We start from the raw sequence: 17,953 nt of genomic DNA, 5'->3' as shown, positions 1-17,953 counted from the left end.
TAAATTTATACCAAAAAAATATCTTGTAATAACCTATAATGGAAAAGAATCTGAAAAAGAATATGTATGTGTGTGTGTATGTATAACTGAATCACTTTGCTATACACCTGAAACAAACACAACGTTGTAAATCAACTATACTTCAATTTAAAAAAACACAAACAATATGGATAAGAACAAACTCTCCTTTGACCATCATCCCCAGTTCTAGAGCTCTCCCCAGAGCTAAGCACTGTTATCAGGGTGGAAAGCATCCTTCAGACTTTGTCCACACTATTCATTTTGGTTCACACAAATGGACTCAGACTCTCTGTACTATTTGACAGCTGCTTTTTTTAATTCATGAATGTCTGGAGATACTGTCATGTTTGTATACATAAATAGTTCTACCTTAAAAAATGTACCTCTAGGGTGCTTCCTCATAGTCCCCAGTGGATCAATGACCACTGGGGGAAAATGTTAGTGTAGAACTTGAGAGGTAGAAAAAAAAGGTCTTTTAGCCCAACATCTTTGTTTTGTAGATGAGGCAACTGGGCAACGTTAAATGACTTGCCCAGTGTAACTCAGCTACCCAGGGGCAGAGCTAGATTTGAGGGTAAAGCAGATGAATGAGTCTTTTTCCAGTCCTATTTCCATGACATGTTTCTTCCTGCTTTAGGGTTAAGGGTTACTTTTCTCTAACTGCCTCAAATTCCTCGAGATCTGGAGTCTAAAGATGCATGCCCCCTTTCTGGGGATCTAATAGTGATAATAAACAGTATTCAACTACACACTACTATATATAAAATAGATAAACAATAAGGAACCTGCTGTACATCACAGAGAACTATATTCAATTATCTTGTAATAACCTATAATAGAAAAGAATCTGAAAAAGAATATATATATGTATAAATATATATATAAATATATATATGAATCACTTTGCTGTATACCTGAAACTAATACAACATTGTATATCAACTATACTTCAATGAAAAAAAAAGAATATCCAAACTGATGCGAAAAAGTAATTTAAGGGAATTCCCTGGAGGTCCAGTGGTTAGGACTCCACGCTTTCACTCTCGAAGGTCCAGGTTCAATCCCTGGTTGGGGAACTAAGATCCTGCAAGCCGCTTGGTGCAGCCAAAAAAATTAAAAAGTTATTTAAAAAGATTAAAAACCCCGACCTTTAAAATCAAATATATTGTCCTTTTATAAAACATCTAGGCATGTGCTAGTCTAAGACTAAGCAAAAAGGGTCTAATACCACTGAATCAATTCACTCAATTCTACAACCTGGATAGAGTTCAGAGGGAAATGAAATAAGGGAGTAGGCACCAATGTCAGTGTCCAAGAAGAATATTACAAAAAGACATTGGATTGAGTTTGTTAGAATATTTTTCTTGGCAATATTTTAATCTCTTCTGCTCAGCTCCTTCTCCAACATTTGGCTGATTCACTCTGTACCAAAATGGTAGAAAAATAAATAAGAAGAGGTCCACAATATTTTGTGTAATCAAAAGGAAAAAGAAAAATGCTTTGAAAATATATATATACTCCTAATTAATACATTGCTCTTACTTTGAAATCAATCTAAGGTTGTGATGACAAGAGGTACATTTCTCTTTTCAATGAAACGTCCTAGTAATTTATCAATGTGACAGCCTGTAGTTACAGGTTCGAAACCAATGACTACTAATACAAATAATCCATCATTATTCATCTTCGTGAACTTCAGATGGCCTGTTTCAGCTAATCTGCCAGAAGTTGCATAAGCTCTGACTGTAATGTGCATATATACCCCTTCCTCTGAAGGCTCCACTGTGCATTTCTGTCTACGGGTCTCTGATTCTTTTCCCAGGACCCAGCATGAAAAATTAACAGGAAATACCCATTCCCCGGAAGTTTCCTTTATGCAGTCAGTAGCCTAACACTGAAGACCTTTAATAAATAATGAGGAGAGGGTTTCAATCCACACCAGCCAAACCTAAACATCTGCCTTTGTTTTCTGCTTTGAAGTTTTGATTTTTCCTATTGAAAAAAAATAAGTCAAACCATCACAACCTTTGTGGTGCCAACAATTTCACTCCTTCAGTATGTAAAGAGCTGGGGCAAGGATAAAGCAAACTATGCATATGCATGACTATGAATGGATAGATCTGGCTGTATCTAGGTGTTGCTATTTCAAATCTGACACAGCTGATGACGGTTTCTCTTGAAAATTTCTTGATTAGCGTAACATCTTTTTGAGAATACACAAACGTGGGAGGAAGCTGCCACAGTAGGAGGATCTGGCACATTTGGGGATCTCAGACATAAAAACAGGGAATTCCAGAGTTTTCAGATTCACAGGCCAGTCTTCTGTAAACAAGGTTGACAATTTCTCTTTCGGAGCGATCTGAGATTTCTCTAAATATCCACTTTGTCAACAACTCTACCTACCTGGAAATCCTCGCTTTGCTTAGAGAAGACCACTATGATGTGAGAACATCTTTCCCAGGAGGAACATGACTTTGACATTCATTTACCTGTGCCAAGTTCACCACATGATCTCCTATCACCTGTCAGGAGAAACTCTCCTCTCATCTGAGCTTTAGACGTGGCCTTGGGCGGAGAGGCTTAATCATGAATGAGGAATGTACTGCACCATGAGATGCAGGCGTCGGGAAGGGGCTAGGATAGCAGAGAAGCTGACCCAGGAGAGTTTGCTGGGGAGGGGTCCAAGAGAGATGCCCACCCCAGAGGAGTAGCCGTGGGTCCCGGACACACTTATCCTGCCTTCAGGCACACAACCCTGGAGCCCGGTTTCCTGGGTATGACTCCCAAGTCCCCAGACCTTCTAGTCCTATGTCCTCAAGCCCATATTTAACTTCTCTTTGCCTCAGTCTCCCCATTTATAAAGCTGGGATAAGAAGAGGGTATTTGTGAGGCTGAAATGAGTGAACACATGTCAATTACTAAGATTAGTGCCTGACATATATTTGGCCTGTGTTTGCTATTATTTTTAGATTTCATCACCAGAATGTTGAAAATCTTCTGAGTTAAAAAAATTTTTTCCAGGCCATACCTCCAAACTTCCATTTATGTTATTACTGAAAGAAAAAATATTCAATGACCTGGTTGTAGCAACACCTATGCTCCTGAATATGCTCTGTATAAACTGAATTAATAATGACTAAAGCACATTCCTAATGACTAAAGAAGCCGCTTTCCAATGGGAACGATCATTGAATTTTGGTAAAGAAGCCAATGCCACTATTACTCCTATTCCTAGTGCATGGTTATTGAACATTTAATAATTCTGGGCTGGAGCTAAGCCCTATATGTGGATGTTTATTGATTATGTATGGATTACTTCATGTAATCGTCAAAACAATATTAAGGGCCAGATACTATTATGTATATTTTGCAGATGTGGAAACTGAGACACTGAAAGGTTAAATAGTTTCTTCTCAGTCCACAGGCAGTAGGCTAGGGAGCCAGGAATCAAGCCAAGGTAATTTGATTCCAGAAGCCACGCTCCTGGTAACTAAATGACTTAGTGTCCTTTCCTAAATTGCCTGGTACTACCCAAGTCGGGTAGTACTAAAGTTTTGATTTCCTTAGAATGACACACACATAGCTGCTGTCAAATTAAGACCAAATTATCGAACAGTGTATTATTAACACTAACATATGTTAGAACAGTAAAAAAAAAAAAAAAAATACATACATCGACATTTAGGTTGCTTTGTCCTTTGGGTACAGATGGTACATAAGGATAACTGACTAACTCCTCTTCTGTACTGCCACGTAGGGCCTAAACTTTCCCCAAAACAATGAACTTATAATAAAAGTTGCTATGTTATTATATAATACAATTTACATGGATACAAATGTATTTTACAACATAGCATCTTATAATGCTGGATGCTAATTGGATGCAATTCTCTCTTTTTTGTATGACTTTTCTTTGCACATAAGGGTGGAGTTTTTGGCCATCCTTTAAGCAATGTGTGTTAAGACTTTAAGATCAATTTTTAAAAGAGACATGGCTGTTTATTTTACAGAGAATCAATCGAAGCAGAATGGAAAGGACTGGGCAAGTAATACAGTGAATGACCCAAAGATAACTTTCTCTTGTAAATAAATATTCTGGCGAAAGACTAAAAAAATGATTCTGCTGCAGAATGGATAGTAACAAAATGAATGATTTTCAGATATCAAACAGAACATTGTGATGCATTTGAGGTTTCCAAGAATCAGGAAAAATTTGTTTTACCCACCCCCCTCTACTAAGCTTAGAGTTAGATGGTCAAAGAAAAACGTTAAGTTTTCCTGACATAAGAAATGTTTGGGGCTGACCAAAATATACAAACAGCTCATGCAGCTCTATGTCCAAAAACCAAACAACCCAATCAAAAAATAGGCAGAAGACCTAAACAGTCGTTTCCCCAAAGACATACAGATGGCCAAAAAGCACATGAAAAGATGGTCGACATCACTAATTATCAGAGAAATGCAAATCAAAACTACAACAAGGTATCACCTCACACCAGTCACGATGGCCATCATCAAAAAGCCTACAAACAATAAATGCTGCAGAGGGTGTGGAGAAAAGGAAACTCTCTTACACTGTTGGTGGGAATGTAAATTGATAACAGCCACTATGGAGAACAGTATGGAGGTTCCTTAAAAAACTAAAAATAGAACTACCATACGACCCAGCAATCCCACTACTGGGCGTATACCCTAAGAAAACCATAATTCGAAAAGATACATGCACCCCAATGATCACTGCAGCACTATTTACAATAGCCAAGACATGGAAGCAACCTAAATGTCCATCAATGGAGGAATGGAAAAAGAAGATGTGGTACATATATACAATGGAATATTACTCAGCCATAAAAAAGAACAAAATAATGCCTTTGCAGCAACACTGATGGACCTAGAGATTATCATACTAAGTGAAGTAAGTCAGACAGAGAAAGACAAATATCATATGATATCACTTATATGTGGAATCTAAAAAAATGATACAAATGAACTTATGTACAAAACCGAAACAGACTTACAGACTTCAAAAACAAACTTATGGTTACCAAAGGGGAAAGGTGGGGGAGGGATAAATTAGGAGCTTGGGATTAACAGATACACACTACTATATATAAAATAGATAATCAACAAGGACCTACTGTATAGCACAGGGAACTCTACTCAATGTTCTGTGATAACCTATGTGAGAAAAGAATTTGAAAAAGAATGAATATATGTATATGTATAACTAAATCACTTTGCTGTACACCTGAAACTAATATAACACTGTAAACTGCCTATACTCCAATAAAATTTTTAAAAAAAAGAAATGTTTGGGTTGATGTAGGATTTATAATTTCGAAACACTGGGCTACAACATTGAAAACGCGGGTTGCAAACAGCTACCCCCTTGCATGCTTAAAGACAGTGCCTTCATTTCGATGTTGATAACACACTGTGGTTTCAGGAGGGAGCAAATGATCGAGAAGGAAGAGGACATCAGATTTACTCTGGCCAGTTCTTCCTAATCCCTTTGATTCTTTGGCTTGCGGGCAGGGGTGGGTACGTGGAGGTGAGTTGCCCACTTACTGACACAAGTGTTTTCCCAAGGCACCTTTTTTTTTCTCTGCACGGCATTTTTTTTTTTTTTTTTGCATTCACTTTTTTTTTTTTTTTTTTAAATCATAGTTTGCCTTTTTTTACTTTTTTTTTTTTTTTTTTTTTTTTTATATAGCTACTTTATTTATTTATTTATTTTTTTTTTATTTATTTATTTTTGGCTGTGTTGGGTCTTCGGTTCGTGCGAGGGCTTTCTCTAGTTGCGGCAAGTGGGGGCCACTCTTCATCGCGGTGCGGGGACCGCTCTTCATCGCGGTGCGCGGGCCTTTCTCTATCGCGGCCCCTCCCGTTGCGGGGCACAGGCTCCAGACGCGCAGGCTCAGTAGTTGTGGCTCACGGGCCCAGCTGCTCCGTGGCATGTGGGATCTTCCCAGACCAGGGCTCGAACCCGTGTCCCCTGCATTGGCAGGCAGATTCTCAACCACTGCGCCACCAGGGAAGCCCTTGCATTCACTTTTATAGGATTTCAGAGTCAAGAGGAGCTAGACCTTAACGAATATGATTGAAATTGTGCTAATAACAGTCACAGCCTGAGCTAACTTTATTGAGCATCTACTATGTGCCCAGCTCTCTCCACCTATATTAGTTACCTCATTCAAATCTCGCAACGAACCTATGAGAGAGCTACCGGGAGGAAGGTGGGCTCTCCCAAAGCAGAACCCAAGAGGAGGATTTGGGTGCAGGTGGTTTACTCAGGAGGTGGTTCCAGGAGGCAGAAGTGGGGGAAAGGGCACAGTGAGACGGGAAGGGAGAAAAGTCGAAAAGGTACCTCAGTGGGCAGGTAATCACTGTGGGTGAGTGCGGCTCAGTCTTGCAGGGGACGTCTGGGAACCAGCACAGAACCCACCTCAGAACTGTTCCGCTGCACAGGGGAAGCTGGGGGATTTACGCACAGACCCCTGGCTTTCACTGCTTGAGGACTGTCCCCAGGGGTGTGAACTCAGGGGTGTCCACGGCACCAGGGCTCGGGGCATGCACAGAACTGTCCACCCGCCTCACTGAAATTAGGGGTCTCCAAGGGACTGTGGCCTGGCCCCTTATGAGCACCCACCACAGGACCACCAGGAGCCCCATTTTGGATAGGAGGAAACTGAGTTTAGAGGGGTAGAGCAACTTGCGAAAGGTCACAGCCAGCATGGGGCACAGCTCAGGTTCAAGTTCAGGCCTTCCTCGCCCCTGAGCCTGGGCTGTTGCCCATTACATCACACAGCCTGAGACAAGTGAGGCCGGAACAGACATGTGCAAATTTGGTGGCGTGAAGGAGCCCTTGACCACTGATCCTATGTGGAAAGCTGACTTACTCCATCTCTTCTCTGAGGGCCCCTCAAAATTATGGCATCTTTCCCCCCATCCCACCCGTGCACAGCCCTGCACAGGCAACCAGTCTCTCTCTTTCTTTGGATAAAGTTTCAGAAGGACACCATGGGCACATCTACACAGAGGGAGAGAAACCACAGAATCAAGACTGAGTAGCCACTGAATCCCAACTGCAGCCCAAGGCGGGAGTCCCTCCCAGAGGCCCCGGTCCCCACTCCACGGGGTGCCCTGCTCCACTCTGAGATACCCAGTGGGAAAATCTGTAAGAGAGAATGCAACCCCACCCACTGGCCTTCGTCGGCTTTGGGAAGGCAATTTTATTTTACGTTCGTCAAGATATTTATGGGCACAATGTCTGCTTTTTAACACTTATTTTCCCTTCCAGGTTAAATGCTGCCCGGTTCTTTTGGCAGTTCTTCATAGAATGTGATTTCCCGACTCGTTTTCTTTGCTTATATTCTTCTGTACCTCATCTCGTCCAGTGCCGCTGGGGTATGGTGAACCTTTTATGGGTGTGCTGCTCAGGGTCCGTCACGGTGTGGACCGTTCATTTCTGCCATCACTGAGCGGCCGCTCTGTTGTGTCATTGGGAGCAACGGCCAGATGCGGGCACGGGATGGGATACAGGTCAAGGGACCGCTTGCGACCGTATTTATTGGAACATGTGGGAACGCTGCTACGGGGCCCGTGAGAGAGCAGGGTCAGGGCAGCCAACAAATCCAGGCACGTGATGAGCCAGTGCTAAAAGGCACATGATCAGAGGAGAAACCTGGGTGACTAAACACAGCGGGACACGGTTGGCCAGGGGAGGGACGGTGCTGTAATCGTTGCTGGCTTGTCTTGGTAGACATTCCGGGGTCTCACCATATCTCTAGTTTTCTTCTCTTTCGGGACGCACAGCAGGATTATATATTTTTGCCCCTGATTCCAAGCTGAATTAAGTAAGAGCTGGTGGGTGACTGTCCAAGCTTCTTTCCATGCTGTGACAAACCCTACGGCCTCAGATTGATACCGTGGTACCATAAGACGGTGGGGCCTCTGTCAGCCTGGGTTCCTAAGTGACAGCATGGAGGAGAAACGGCCTGACAACTCTCTCCGGATATAGCACGAGTGACAAAGAAACTGTGATGGCTGTTGCAGCTGTCAACAGCAGTGACATTTTCTTGTTATACATTTGCTGTATCGATTTCAGAGTTTACCACCTGAGCATTGATGAATTCAGCAGCAAGAACCACGGGACTCGGCTAGCCAACAAAAAAAGTGAATACAGGCTTGAGGATGATGATAAAGTGACGTCAGCTCCATACTTTGTTTCGGTTGTGCGTTCCGGAATAAGTCATGATTCACATGGTTAAAGACCTTCTGTGGTTCTGGGCCACTGACAACTCGGGATTGCTCGTCACTGCGCCATAACCTGGCCTATCGCAAGCGATGCATTTGCTCAGTGTCACTTGTCCTCAAATCTTACTTTCGGTATTTGAAAATATGTTGTGACCAGAAGAACCTCCAGAACGCTTGCTGTACTTTAAGCACAGTGCCTATGGCTTCCATGAAAATTGGAGATGTGGTCTGATTAGCCGAGAAGACAAGCCCGAGGCAGAGGTAAGTTTCCAAACACTGTGTGCACGCATCTCGCAGCCCCCCAACACACACACACACACACACACACACACACACACACACACAGACACAGGGAGGAACAGGAGGGCGACATGGAGAGAACGCTTTATGGGGAATAGCGAACACACCATGACCGAGTGTACTTACCAGAACACTGAAGTCCACTGCCTTTATATCCCTGCTTGCACTTACACTTGAAGGATCCTTGGGTATTGAGGCAATTGGCATGGAGGCTGCACGTGTGGGTGTCTGCAGCACATTCATTTATATCTAAAAAATGTGAACGGTCCCATGAATAATCCTGTGGTGATAGCACTTGCTGAAAGACTACCCCTTGAACTTGAGTAACTCCAGGGTCAACCACTCGACATTGCCAGTGAACGCTGTGTGGCCTGGGAGCCGAGAGGTGTTGAAGACTCCCGGGCCTTGGCCCGGAGCCCCGGCTTTGCCTGACGCCCAGTAGGTAGGGAGTGTGTCTGCAGCTCGCCTTCCCCACCGCAACCTCACCTCCGGCTTATCAGCACTACTGAAATCTCTAACATGTCCAGGTGTGATTTCTGAACTTTTTCACCAGCCTAACTTAGAACTAAATAACAGTATCAGAAAATAAATTCTATACATGGAAGGGCTTGGAACTCCTAAACAACAAAGAACAAGATGGGTAGGAACCGCTGACATCATCTGAAAAATCTGAACATTTTGTTCAAAGGCTGCCAGGAGCAGGGGTGAGGCTGGTCTGAGCTTGTCTGCTGGGTTTAGACTAGGAAAGTTTGCCGAATGCCACCCAAGTGAGAGCGTCCTTGGCCCTCTTCTCCCTCCGACTTTCTTTCCATACTTATCATATGCACACAGAATAGGCTATTGTTTTTAACCTAGGCACAAGGGGGCTCAGGTGCTAACCTTAATCACTTTTCAAATCACAAGGGTTTGTTTCCCCGGACAGCTCTCCACGTGGATTCCCACCCTGTCCAACGGCACCTCCCTTTAGGTATCAGGAAACAGGCTCCGAGTCTGTGACACAGCCCGGCTGCACTGCAGAGCTGGAGGGGTCTGGAGCGGCACACAGCATCCTAGCCCACAGGAAACGGGGGTTTTATGAGCCGGTCTAGGATGGCCTTTGAGCTTGAGGTAAGAGCTATGGAGGCTTCATAAGACAGTTCAATACCCAGGAACCCAGTGTTGCCCCAACACAATTACACAGGACACATCCTGGGCAGCTCTGAGCGTAGAATGGAAAGAAATCCTACTTTTTCCCCCAATGTTAGCATTCCATGTTATGCACACGTTTGTTACGTGCATATTATGTAAACAGGAATCTACAGGGAGCCCGGATGTCCCTTCACTGCAGGACAGGCCCCATCTGCGTCTATCAAGGGCAATGGGAAGGCGTCCAAGGGCTCCCCAAATGCCTTGCTCATTGAGACTTGGAATTCCTTCCCTAAGGAACAGGATCTTTTATTTCACCCAGATCAGGCGGACAGCTGAGTGATACCCGAATCTTATCAGAGTGATCTTGGTGACCCTGGAAAGGGGCCGTGGCGCTTGAACGATGGAAAGGCTGAAGGAGGAGAGAGGAAACTGCACATGCCTTCATCTCCGTTATACATTTTTCTACAGTCACTCCTGAAGCAAACTTATGAACAGACCACTGAGATCAAGATTAAGCAGGCCTTGTTATTCTTCCTTTTATCAAATATAAATATGCTTCACTGTTCCCATTTTTAGCTATACCTGGAGACAGAACCAAAAATATAAACAAAACAAAACCAACCAATTTTTTTTTTTAAAAACCCACAAAAATCATCTCAAGCTATTTACCTCCATAATAGAGCTGCAGAGACTAAAGTTCCTTACTTTAAATCTTGATGGAGCTGAATTCATATAATTCATGTCATCAGAATTCCCTAAATGCCAAAAACTTAAAAAAATATAACTTCTTCTGTGTTGTTAAGCTGGTCAGTACAGTAGATGGTTCAACTAATAGACTGAACTGATGTCAAAATATCTGTAGAGAAGGCCTACACGTTTGATGGGGAGAGGAAAAAAATAATAGGTGCCACCAATTCTTACCTACACAGTCATATCGGCCACTGAGATATTTTAGTTCAAAACCAACATGACATTTGCAATAGTAGCTTCCAAATGTGTTCACACATCTTCGGTCGTGGGGGCAGACGGCTTTATCCGAGGCACATTCATCAGTATCTAGGATGGAGAAGCAGGAGATGTCAGGGATAGCAAGAAAGCACCCTCCCTCCAAAATACTCTCATGCACTCACCCACAGCGCACAGCACACACGGGCACACGCAACTTCTTCATTGGAAAACTCTGATTATTCGGGTACCAACATCATACCCTCCGGGAAGTGTTGTAGATCCCTGAGGCACACTCACTGCTTTTCTATCACCTTGTACATCTTGTTTTAGAGGCATTATCTCACTGTAATGGCATTACTTATATTCACATTTTCTCTCTCTTTAGGGCCTGCCTTTTCTGGGGCAGGGAGCATATGGCTGGCACTTACTACATAGACATTACATTTTTCTGAAGGAATTATTATTTTTCCAGCTATGGATATTGTATGGCAAACCCAATACACAAACATTTAAATTTTGCGTTTTACAAAAGAATCATTTCATTAGCAAGCTCCTCCAAATCCTGCCATATTGTCCCAAGTCACAGAAACGTGGTTTCCTAAGAATGCACCTATACATAAACTGTGGGTCAAGCGGAATGATGTGATGATGCAACTTCAGCAGACAAGAGGCTTCCTTCCTTTTCTACCATGGAAAGCCACGTCACAGAGGGGCTGACTGCTATGCTGACCAAACCATTACGACTCAGACTTTGCCTTAACTTTCACATGTCAAATCAAATAGATTTGGAACTGTGGTTATTTTGGAACTGTGGTTAAACATGCAGCTTGGTTGGTGCTGGCTTATTGTTCCTTTTGCATTCTTAAAATAATTAACAAATAAGTGTTGGATTGACCAGAATTATTTTTCAGGGATCACTTCTGTGCACGTCATGTTTCCCTTCTAATAAAAATGGTACCCGACAAGTCAAAGAGGTGGGCGACAATTTGGATTCACTTTGGTCAAGAATTAGCCTTGCCATATAAATCTGATTTTACTGAAGAGTACTAAATCCTGTGAATCGATCTAAATCTTTGACTACTCTCAAAGGACAGAACCAAATTTTTAATTTACACAGATTTTTTGAAAAGTGTTTATCTGAGTTAGGATCTATTTGGCTGAGCTTTCTAAGTGCGGTTTATCAAGTTATGTACATTTAGGGTAAATAAACACCAACCACCTTGACTAAAAATATTTCTACTGTGGTACAGAAGTTAGAATATTAAATCATACTGCTATTTGCTTATTTAAATCAAAGGAGATTAAGAACTCTTTCAACATTCTGTTTGGTTTGACATCCTATATTAATGCTATGTGCTCACTTGGTCTAATAAGTATTATGTATCTTCAGTGCAATATAGTTAAATACAGCACTATGAGTATATACAATTTGGTAGTTGAAGTAAAAAGTGCAGGGTAAACAGTCAAAATTAAAATTACTTTCATCTTTTTCCACTATGGCATGGGGCAATCCAAAAATTATAGAGAAGCGTTCTTTCTGGCATCGCAAAGTGTCTGTCTAGAGCATAGGTGGCTATAAACATTGCCTTAGAAATGGACATAAATCTGTCATTTTAGGAGCTTTCAACGTCTAGTCAACAAGCAGGTTGTGATGAATGGAAAAGGAGGAATTCAGTAAAGGGAGAAGTCAGGGGAGGAGATGATTCCGGTTGCTCTACCTATACAAGCTCTTCCATTTGGGGCCAGGCGGAGTCCCGAGGATGGACACAGACAGCGCGGCCCCTCTTCTGTGTCTTTACAGCCATACTGGCAGTTTGTCACGGCACACGTCCGAGAGTCTGCAAAAGGAGGCACGGATTAGCCTTTCCCCCACGAAATGATAAAAAGTACTTACAGACCGAGAAATGATCTCTAATCTCTGGGACATGAAATGTAACACGTGGAACGGTATTACAGGATAAGCTTCATCGTCTGAGTCCCAAATGGAGAGCCAAATGGAATCTGGGCAGGGGTGGTGTCTTGGTGGCCCCGTGGTCTATTTTGTTGGCCAATGCATTGCATTTGACTGTCTTTAGGCTGAGCATGCACCACTCAGTTACCAAAGACGGCATCTCTCTCTCTTCCTGTACAAGCTCTAACCACTCCTTTATGTCACCCGGATGGTCTCTATTATTGGCTGAAATGCAACCTCTGATGTAGATGATTCATCTGAATAAATAGGGGAAAAGAATGCAAATTCTAGCCATCTCTCCATTCATATCTAGCCTCAGTGAGAGTCACCTGAGTCACAAAACCTTGTCTTTTAGGTGCCTGTATTAAAACATGTAGCAGATAAGACTGATCAGCTACCCAAAAGCCATTCCCATCACTGAGGCTGGAAAACCAGTAACTCGCCTTTTTCCCAGCTTCCCTTGCAGCAACAAGGAGTGGCCATGACTCAGTTACAGCCAAAGAGATACTAAGATAAGTCTGCTGGAGCTTCTGGAAAGGATGCTGCTGCATGATAAAAGGGACAGGCATAAAAGAGGCATTTGTTCCTTGGCATCACTCCTTTCCCCTTTGTCTTGCCTACCTTTGATGTGTGTGTGTGTGATATCTGGAGCTCAGGCAGCCATATTGTGACTATGAGGCCACAAGTATGAGCATGAAATCAATACCCTGAGGATGGCAGAGGCTGAGTCCTTGCTGACCTGTTCTGGAACTGCTTGCCTCCAGCTTTTTAAAGATAATTTAGTTGGATTTTTCTGTCACTCTTTGCTAAATAGAACTTATCTCACAAAAATGCATATCCTTAGCAGGGTTCCAGTACGTATGGATCAAAAATGCCTATAACAGGGGAGCACGGTGAATAGCCTGTCTTTATCCACCTGCATCTATAACATGCCAATCACCCCGCTGGATCAAAGAGACTGCAAGGGGCCAGGTGAAATAAAACCAGCATCCAGGAGAGAGATTTAGGGCCACCTGGACACTGTGAGCTATAAACAGGGAGGCACAGGCGACCCTCACATACACAGAAATAGACAAAGAGAGTACAGGGACAGATACTAGGCCACGGTAATGTAACAAACACCGACCGATGGTTATATTTCTAGTTTACTCTTTTTTCTCTTTAGTTGTCTTGCTTCAAAATTAATCTTGAAAATTTACCCATTCTAACTTTCCATTTGGAGAATGGCACTCATTAGGCTTTCTCGGAATGTTTCAGAAACATCCATTAGGACAGATCTTTTGAAAATGTTAAGTGATGACTAGAAATGCCTAGATAGCCATTCCCACGGGGCTGGGGAGTGGGGAGGGTAGGTTCTGGCCAAGTTCTGTTTGGTAGTGCTCACACGGGTGCTGGCTTCATAAGAATTCATTAAGCTACACATTTGTTTCTTGGGGGTTTCTGTTTAATTTATAATACGGATTTTTTTTTTTTAAAAAGACTCTTTGAATGCCTGCTTTACCTGTTAAGCACGCTTGCTAATGGAGAACCTATTTGAATGCCTGCTTTACCTGTTAAGCACGCTTGCTAATGGAGAATCTAGGTGACCGGTGGTGTGGGGGCACTTTGCCAGGCGGGAGGGGGCAGCAGAAGGATATGCTGGTAGGGGGGCAGTGAGCTGTGTACAAGCCCAGATTTCACAAGCAAGGGAGAGCCCAGGATAGGCTGGGGAGTCCGAGGGACTCTGCAACCACGGGGAGCTGGCAGAAGGCACAGGTTCCAGGTTTGCTGGGGGCTGCAGGGCAGAGGAGAGAGAGATGGGGAGGGAGGAGGGCACCGGGGGAGGCAGGGAGGATGGGTTTGCTTTTCAGCTGCAACATAAAACCTGAAAAGCCTTCCTTCTCAATAAATGAATGGATATAGACACTCACCCTCCCACAGGACGTGGGTTCTCTTTATCAGAGAAAGGGCTTTTCTTTTCAGGAATGTGAATCGGAATGGATTTCCAAGAGAAGCCACTAATCTTTGAGCGCGGGGCAAGGGGCGTGAGAAAGATAGTTGGTGGGAAGAATGGACGTCCCAAGATGGAATTGAAATTTATCACCTTCCTAAAACAATATGCTTATTTTCTTCAGTATGCTTATTTTCATGAAGAAACCCGATACGTCCATGCATATAGAGAGGTATATAATTTATTTTTCTCCTCAGTTAGTCTTTTTATTTAAAAACTAAGTGGCCAGCAGAGGCAAACCCATAGAGACGGAAAGCAGATTAGTGGTTACCAGGGCCTGGGGGGAAGATGAGAGGAGAGTGACTGCTAATGGGGATGGGGTTTCCTTTTGGGGTGATAAAGATGTTCTGGATAGTGGTGATAGTTTGTACAACACTGTGAATGTACGAAATGCCACTGAACTGTACACCTCAAAATGCTCACAATGGTGAATTTCACAATGTATGTATTTTACCACAATTAAAAGTAAAATAAGTGTTCAGGCTTCCCTGGCGGTCCAGTGGTTAAGACTCCGCGCTTCCACTGCAGGGGGCGCGGGTTCGATCACTGGTCTCAGAAATCCACAGGCTGCGTGGTGCGGCAAAAAAATAAAAATAAAAATAAAAATAAATAACCTAAAATAAAATAAGCGCCCCAAGATGTTTTAGCCTGGGGTGATGTTAGAGTCTTTGGGGTATTTTCCCCCCAGTTAAGCAAGTCAGCTTTTCCCCAAGCATCAAACGGCAAAAGTCAAGCTTCCGGGTTGACTGAGAGCGGGCTGGCTGCTGAAACTTACTGGAGCACGTGGCATCCGGCATGAGCAAGTGGCCGCTGAGGCAGAAGCACTTGTAGCTACCGTGTGTATTCACACATCTGTGTTGGCACGGCCGGGGTTTTAATCCACACTCATTCACGTCTGCAGGGAGCAGTTAGAAAATGGAGAAAGATGAACTGAATGAGGAAGCCTCCAGATGGGGTTGGGAATGGGGTTGGCTTCCCTGGACCCCACCCGCGCGGGTGAGCACAAGGGGCGGTGATTCGCCTTGTTGCCAACCATCAGGGAAGGGCTGGTGAGGAAGTGGAGCAAACTGGATGGTCACACACCGCCGGAGGGACTGTAAATGGGTACAACCGCTTCCGAAAACTGTTTGGCAGCACCTGCTACAGCTAGATAGAGACATACCCGTGACCCAGCAATTCCACTCCTGCGTGTATGCCCAACAGAAACACGGCTATGTGCTCACCAAAACAACATATGCTAAAATGATCACAGTAGCACTATTCTTAATAGCCCCAAACCGGAAAGAATCCAAATCTCTCCCAAAAAAGGATGGATAAACAACTTGTATACTCATGCGACAGAATACTATACAGCAAGACTGAACAAACTATTCAATACGAGTACAAGCAACCGTGGATGAACAGACATGATATCGAGTGGGAGAAGCTGGACACAAATGAGTACATTCAAACCAGGCATACGTGAAACAAACAAAACAAATCCGGGTGCAACTGTTCTGTGGCGTAAGAGGTCAACGTATGGTTCCTTGCTGAGGGCTGGGGGCAAGTGATGGAGGGGAGCATGAGGGGTCTTCAGGTAGGCTGTTAAGTTTCTATTTCTTGATCTGAACACCAGTTACGTCGGTGTTCTTGAAAATTTATTGAGTTGTACATTTTTGATAGATGTACAATTTTGTGTGTTTCCTACTTGAATAAAAAGTTAGAAATATATAATTTAGATACTTCTGCCTTTAGCGCTGTCCCAGGTGGCCTATGACAGATGCCAACAGCACAACCTCCTCTCAATTATTATTTCGGGCAGTCCCATGAGGGCTAAATGGTCTTGGCTCACACCTTTCCAGAGGGAGCCCTGCCAGGCAGCTATTATTGGTGGTGAGGTCACAGGACAATATTTAATCCCATATAAAGATGCTCAGAGGATGCTGTTAAATAAGAAGGTTGCAAGACTATGTATACAGATCAATGCCAAAATTTCTTAAATAAAAAGCATAGAAAGACAATGTCTGGGGGAATTCCCTGGTGGTCCAGTGCTTAGGACTCGGTGCTCTCACTGCCAGGGCCTGGGTTTGGTCCCCGGTCGGGGAACTAAGATCCCACAAGCCATGCAGCACAGCGGGGAAAAAAAAAAAAAGCCTAAGAGGCTGTGCTCTACATGTTTATAATGGTTACCTCCTGGTGGTAAGATTGAGGGTGATTTTCCTCTCCGTGCTTTTCAGTGAATACTTAATGTTTAACAAAACATTAAGAATGAATTAGCTTTTTATAAAATAAAAAGTGATACAGAAGGAAAATAAAACTTGAAAAGCAATCATGGATCTCGTCTTTGGAAATGTGGTCGTGTGGGTGCGTCATGTCTTAACTCCCTCAAGGAAGAAACAGAAAGGAGAGAAGAACCAAATTCCATGTAAGACCAAAATCCAGTGCGGCAACAGGCGGAAGTCCATCCTGGAAAATAAAGAAGTGGCGCTTTCGCCTCTGAAAAGAACCTTATGTGGGGATTTTCCGACGCCTTAGCTGGACATTTGAACCCACTTCTCCACTGCTGATTCCCTCTACGCTACCATCTCCTGCATGGACGCTAACTGCTTCAAAAGCAGAAATTTAAAAATACTGATTGGACATGATGGGAAAGCCAGGGCTATCCCATCACTTGGCCCTAACTCAGAGGGGTCTCTTGGAAGAAGCATTTTGGGGAAAGACATCAGTTGAGGGTTGAGGCCTGCGGCCATCAGTGGATATAGACGGACTTTGACCAGGCTGCGCCGGGGCAGGGAGGCTGTGGAGGGGAGACGGAAGGTCCCAAATCTGAGCCGACTGGACCACTCCCTCAAAGTGAATATTTTGCTGGGACTTGAAAAGCAGCATGAAAAATACCCTCTCTATTCCAACTCTCTTGAGAAGGTATCTTGGTACAGAATCCAAGACATACGGAAAAACACGGTTTTCTGGTGTGAAAGCCCTGGTAAGGGACACAGCTGAAGTATTACTTATGAGAGCATGACTCTTGACGCGCTTCCCTCAAGCCACGGGACGCGGTTCGAAGAAACACCTTAGCGGCACTGGCCGCTATGCTGGTGGTGGGACAGAAGAGGCAGAGTCCTCTCTGAGGCTGCAGGGCTGGCAGCACAAAGAAAGGCTATTTCAGCGTCTGCAGCTAACCTCTGGGCTTGGCAGTGAGGGCTGGGGCGACGGAGTGGAGTGGGTGCCTGCCCGTCTCTGGAACCCCATTCTCCCTTCTAGAATCCTGGCAAGGCTCCTTCTTAAGGGCAGCTGAACTGGATTTGCTGCTCTCTGCTCAACTGCATTACAGAACTAGGGACCCTTTCTTAATTAGTGCAGCCTTCTTGGTGCAAGGGTTC

General features: G+C 43.8%; 1 protein-coding gene across 2 annotated transcripts in view; it reads right to left on the bottom strand.

Annotated features, from left to right (window-relative positions):
- EGFL6 (EGF like domain multiple 6) overlaps positions 1–17,953 on the bottom strand; it is a 61,771-nt gene that overhangs the window by 16,429 nt on the left and 27,389 nt on the right. The window contains exons 4-7 of one of the 2 annotated variants that reach the window (XM_007180330.2): positions 15,370–15,489; positions 12,372–12,491; positions 10,627–10,761; positions 8,704–8,826 (exon numbers count right to left, since the gene is read on the bottom strand). In XM_007180330.2, the coding sequence (XP_007180392.2) occupies positions 8,704–8,826; positions 10,627–10,761; positions 12,372–12,491; positions 15,370–15,489 (498 nt within the window). The remainder of the gene's footprint in view (positions 1–8,703; positions 8,827–10,626; positions 10,762–12,371; positions 12,492–15,369; positions 15,490–17,953) is intronic. The other variant, XM_007180331.2, reaches the window with a different exon arrangement.

This window comes from Balaenoptera acutorostrata, chromosome X, assembly GCF_949987535.1.
Source record: "Balaenoptera acutorostrata chromosome X, mBalAcu1.1, whole genome shotgun sequence".
Lineage (NCBI taxonomy): Eukaryota > Metazoa > Chordata > Mammalia > Artiodactyla > Balaenopteridae > Balaenoptera > Balaenoptera acutorostrata.
This window is presented reverse-complemented; position numbering and strand designations above follow the sequence as displayed.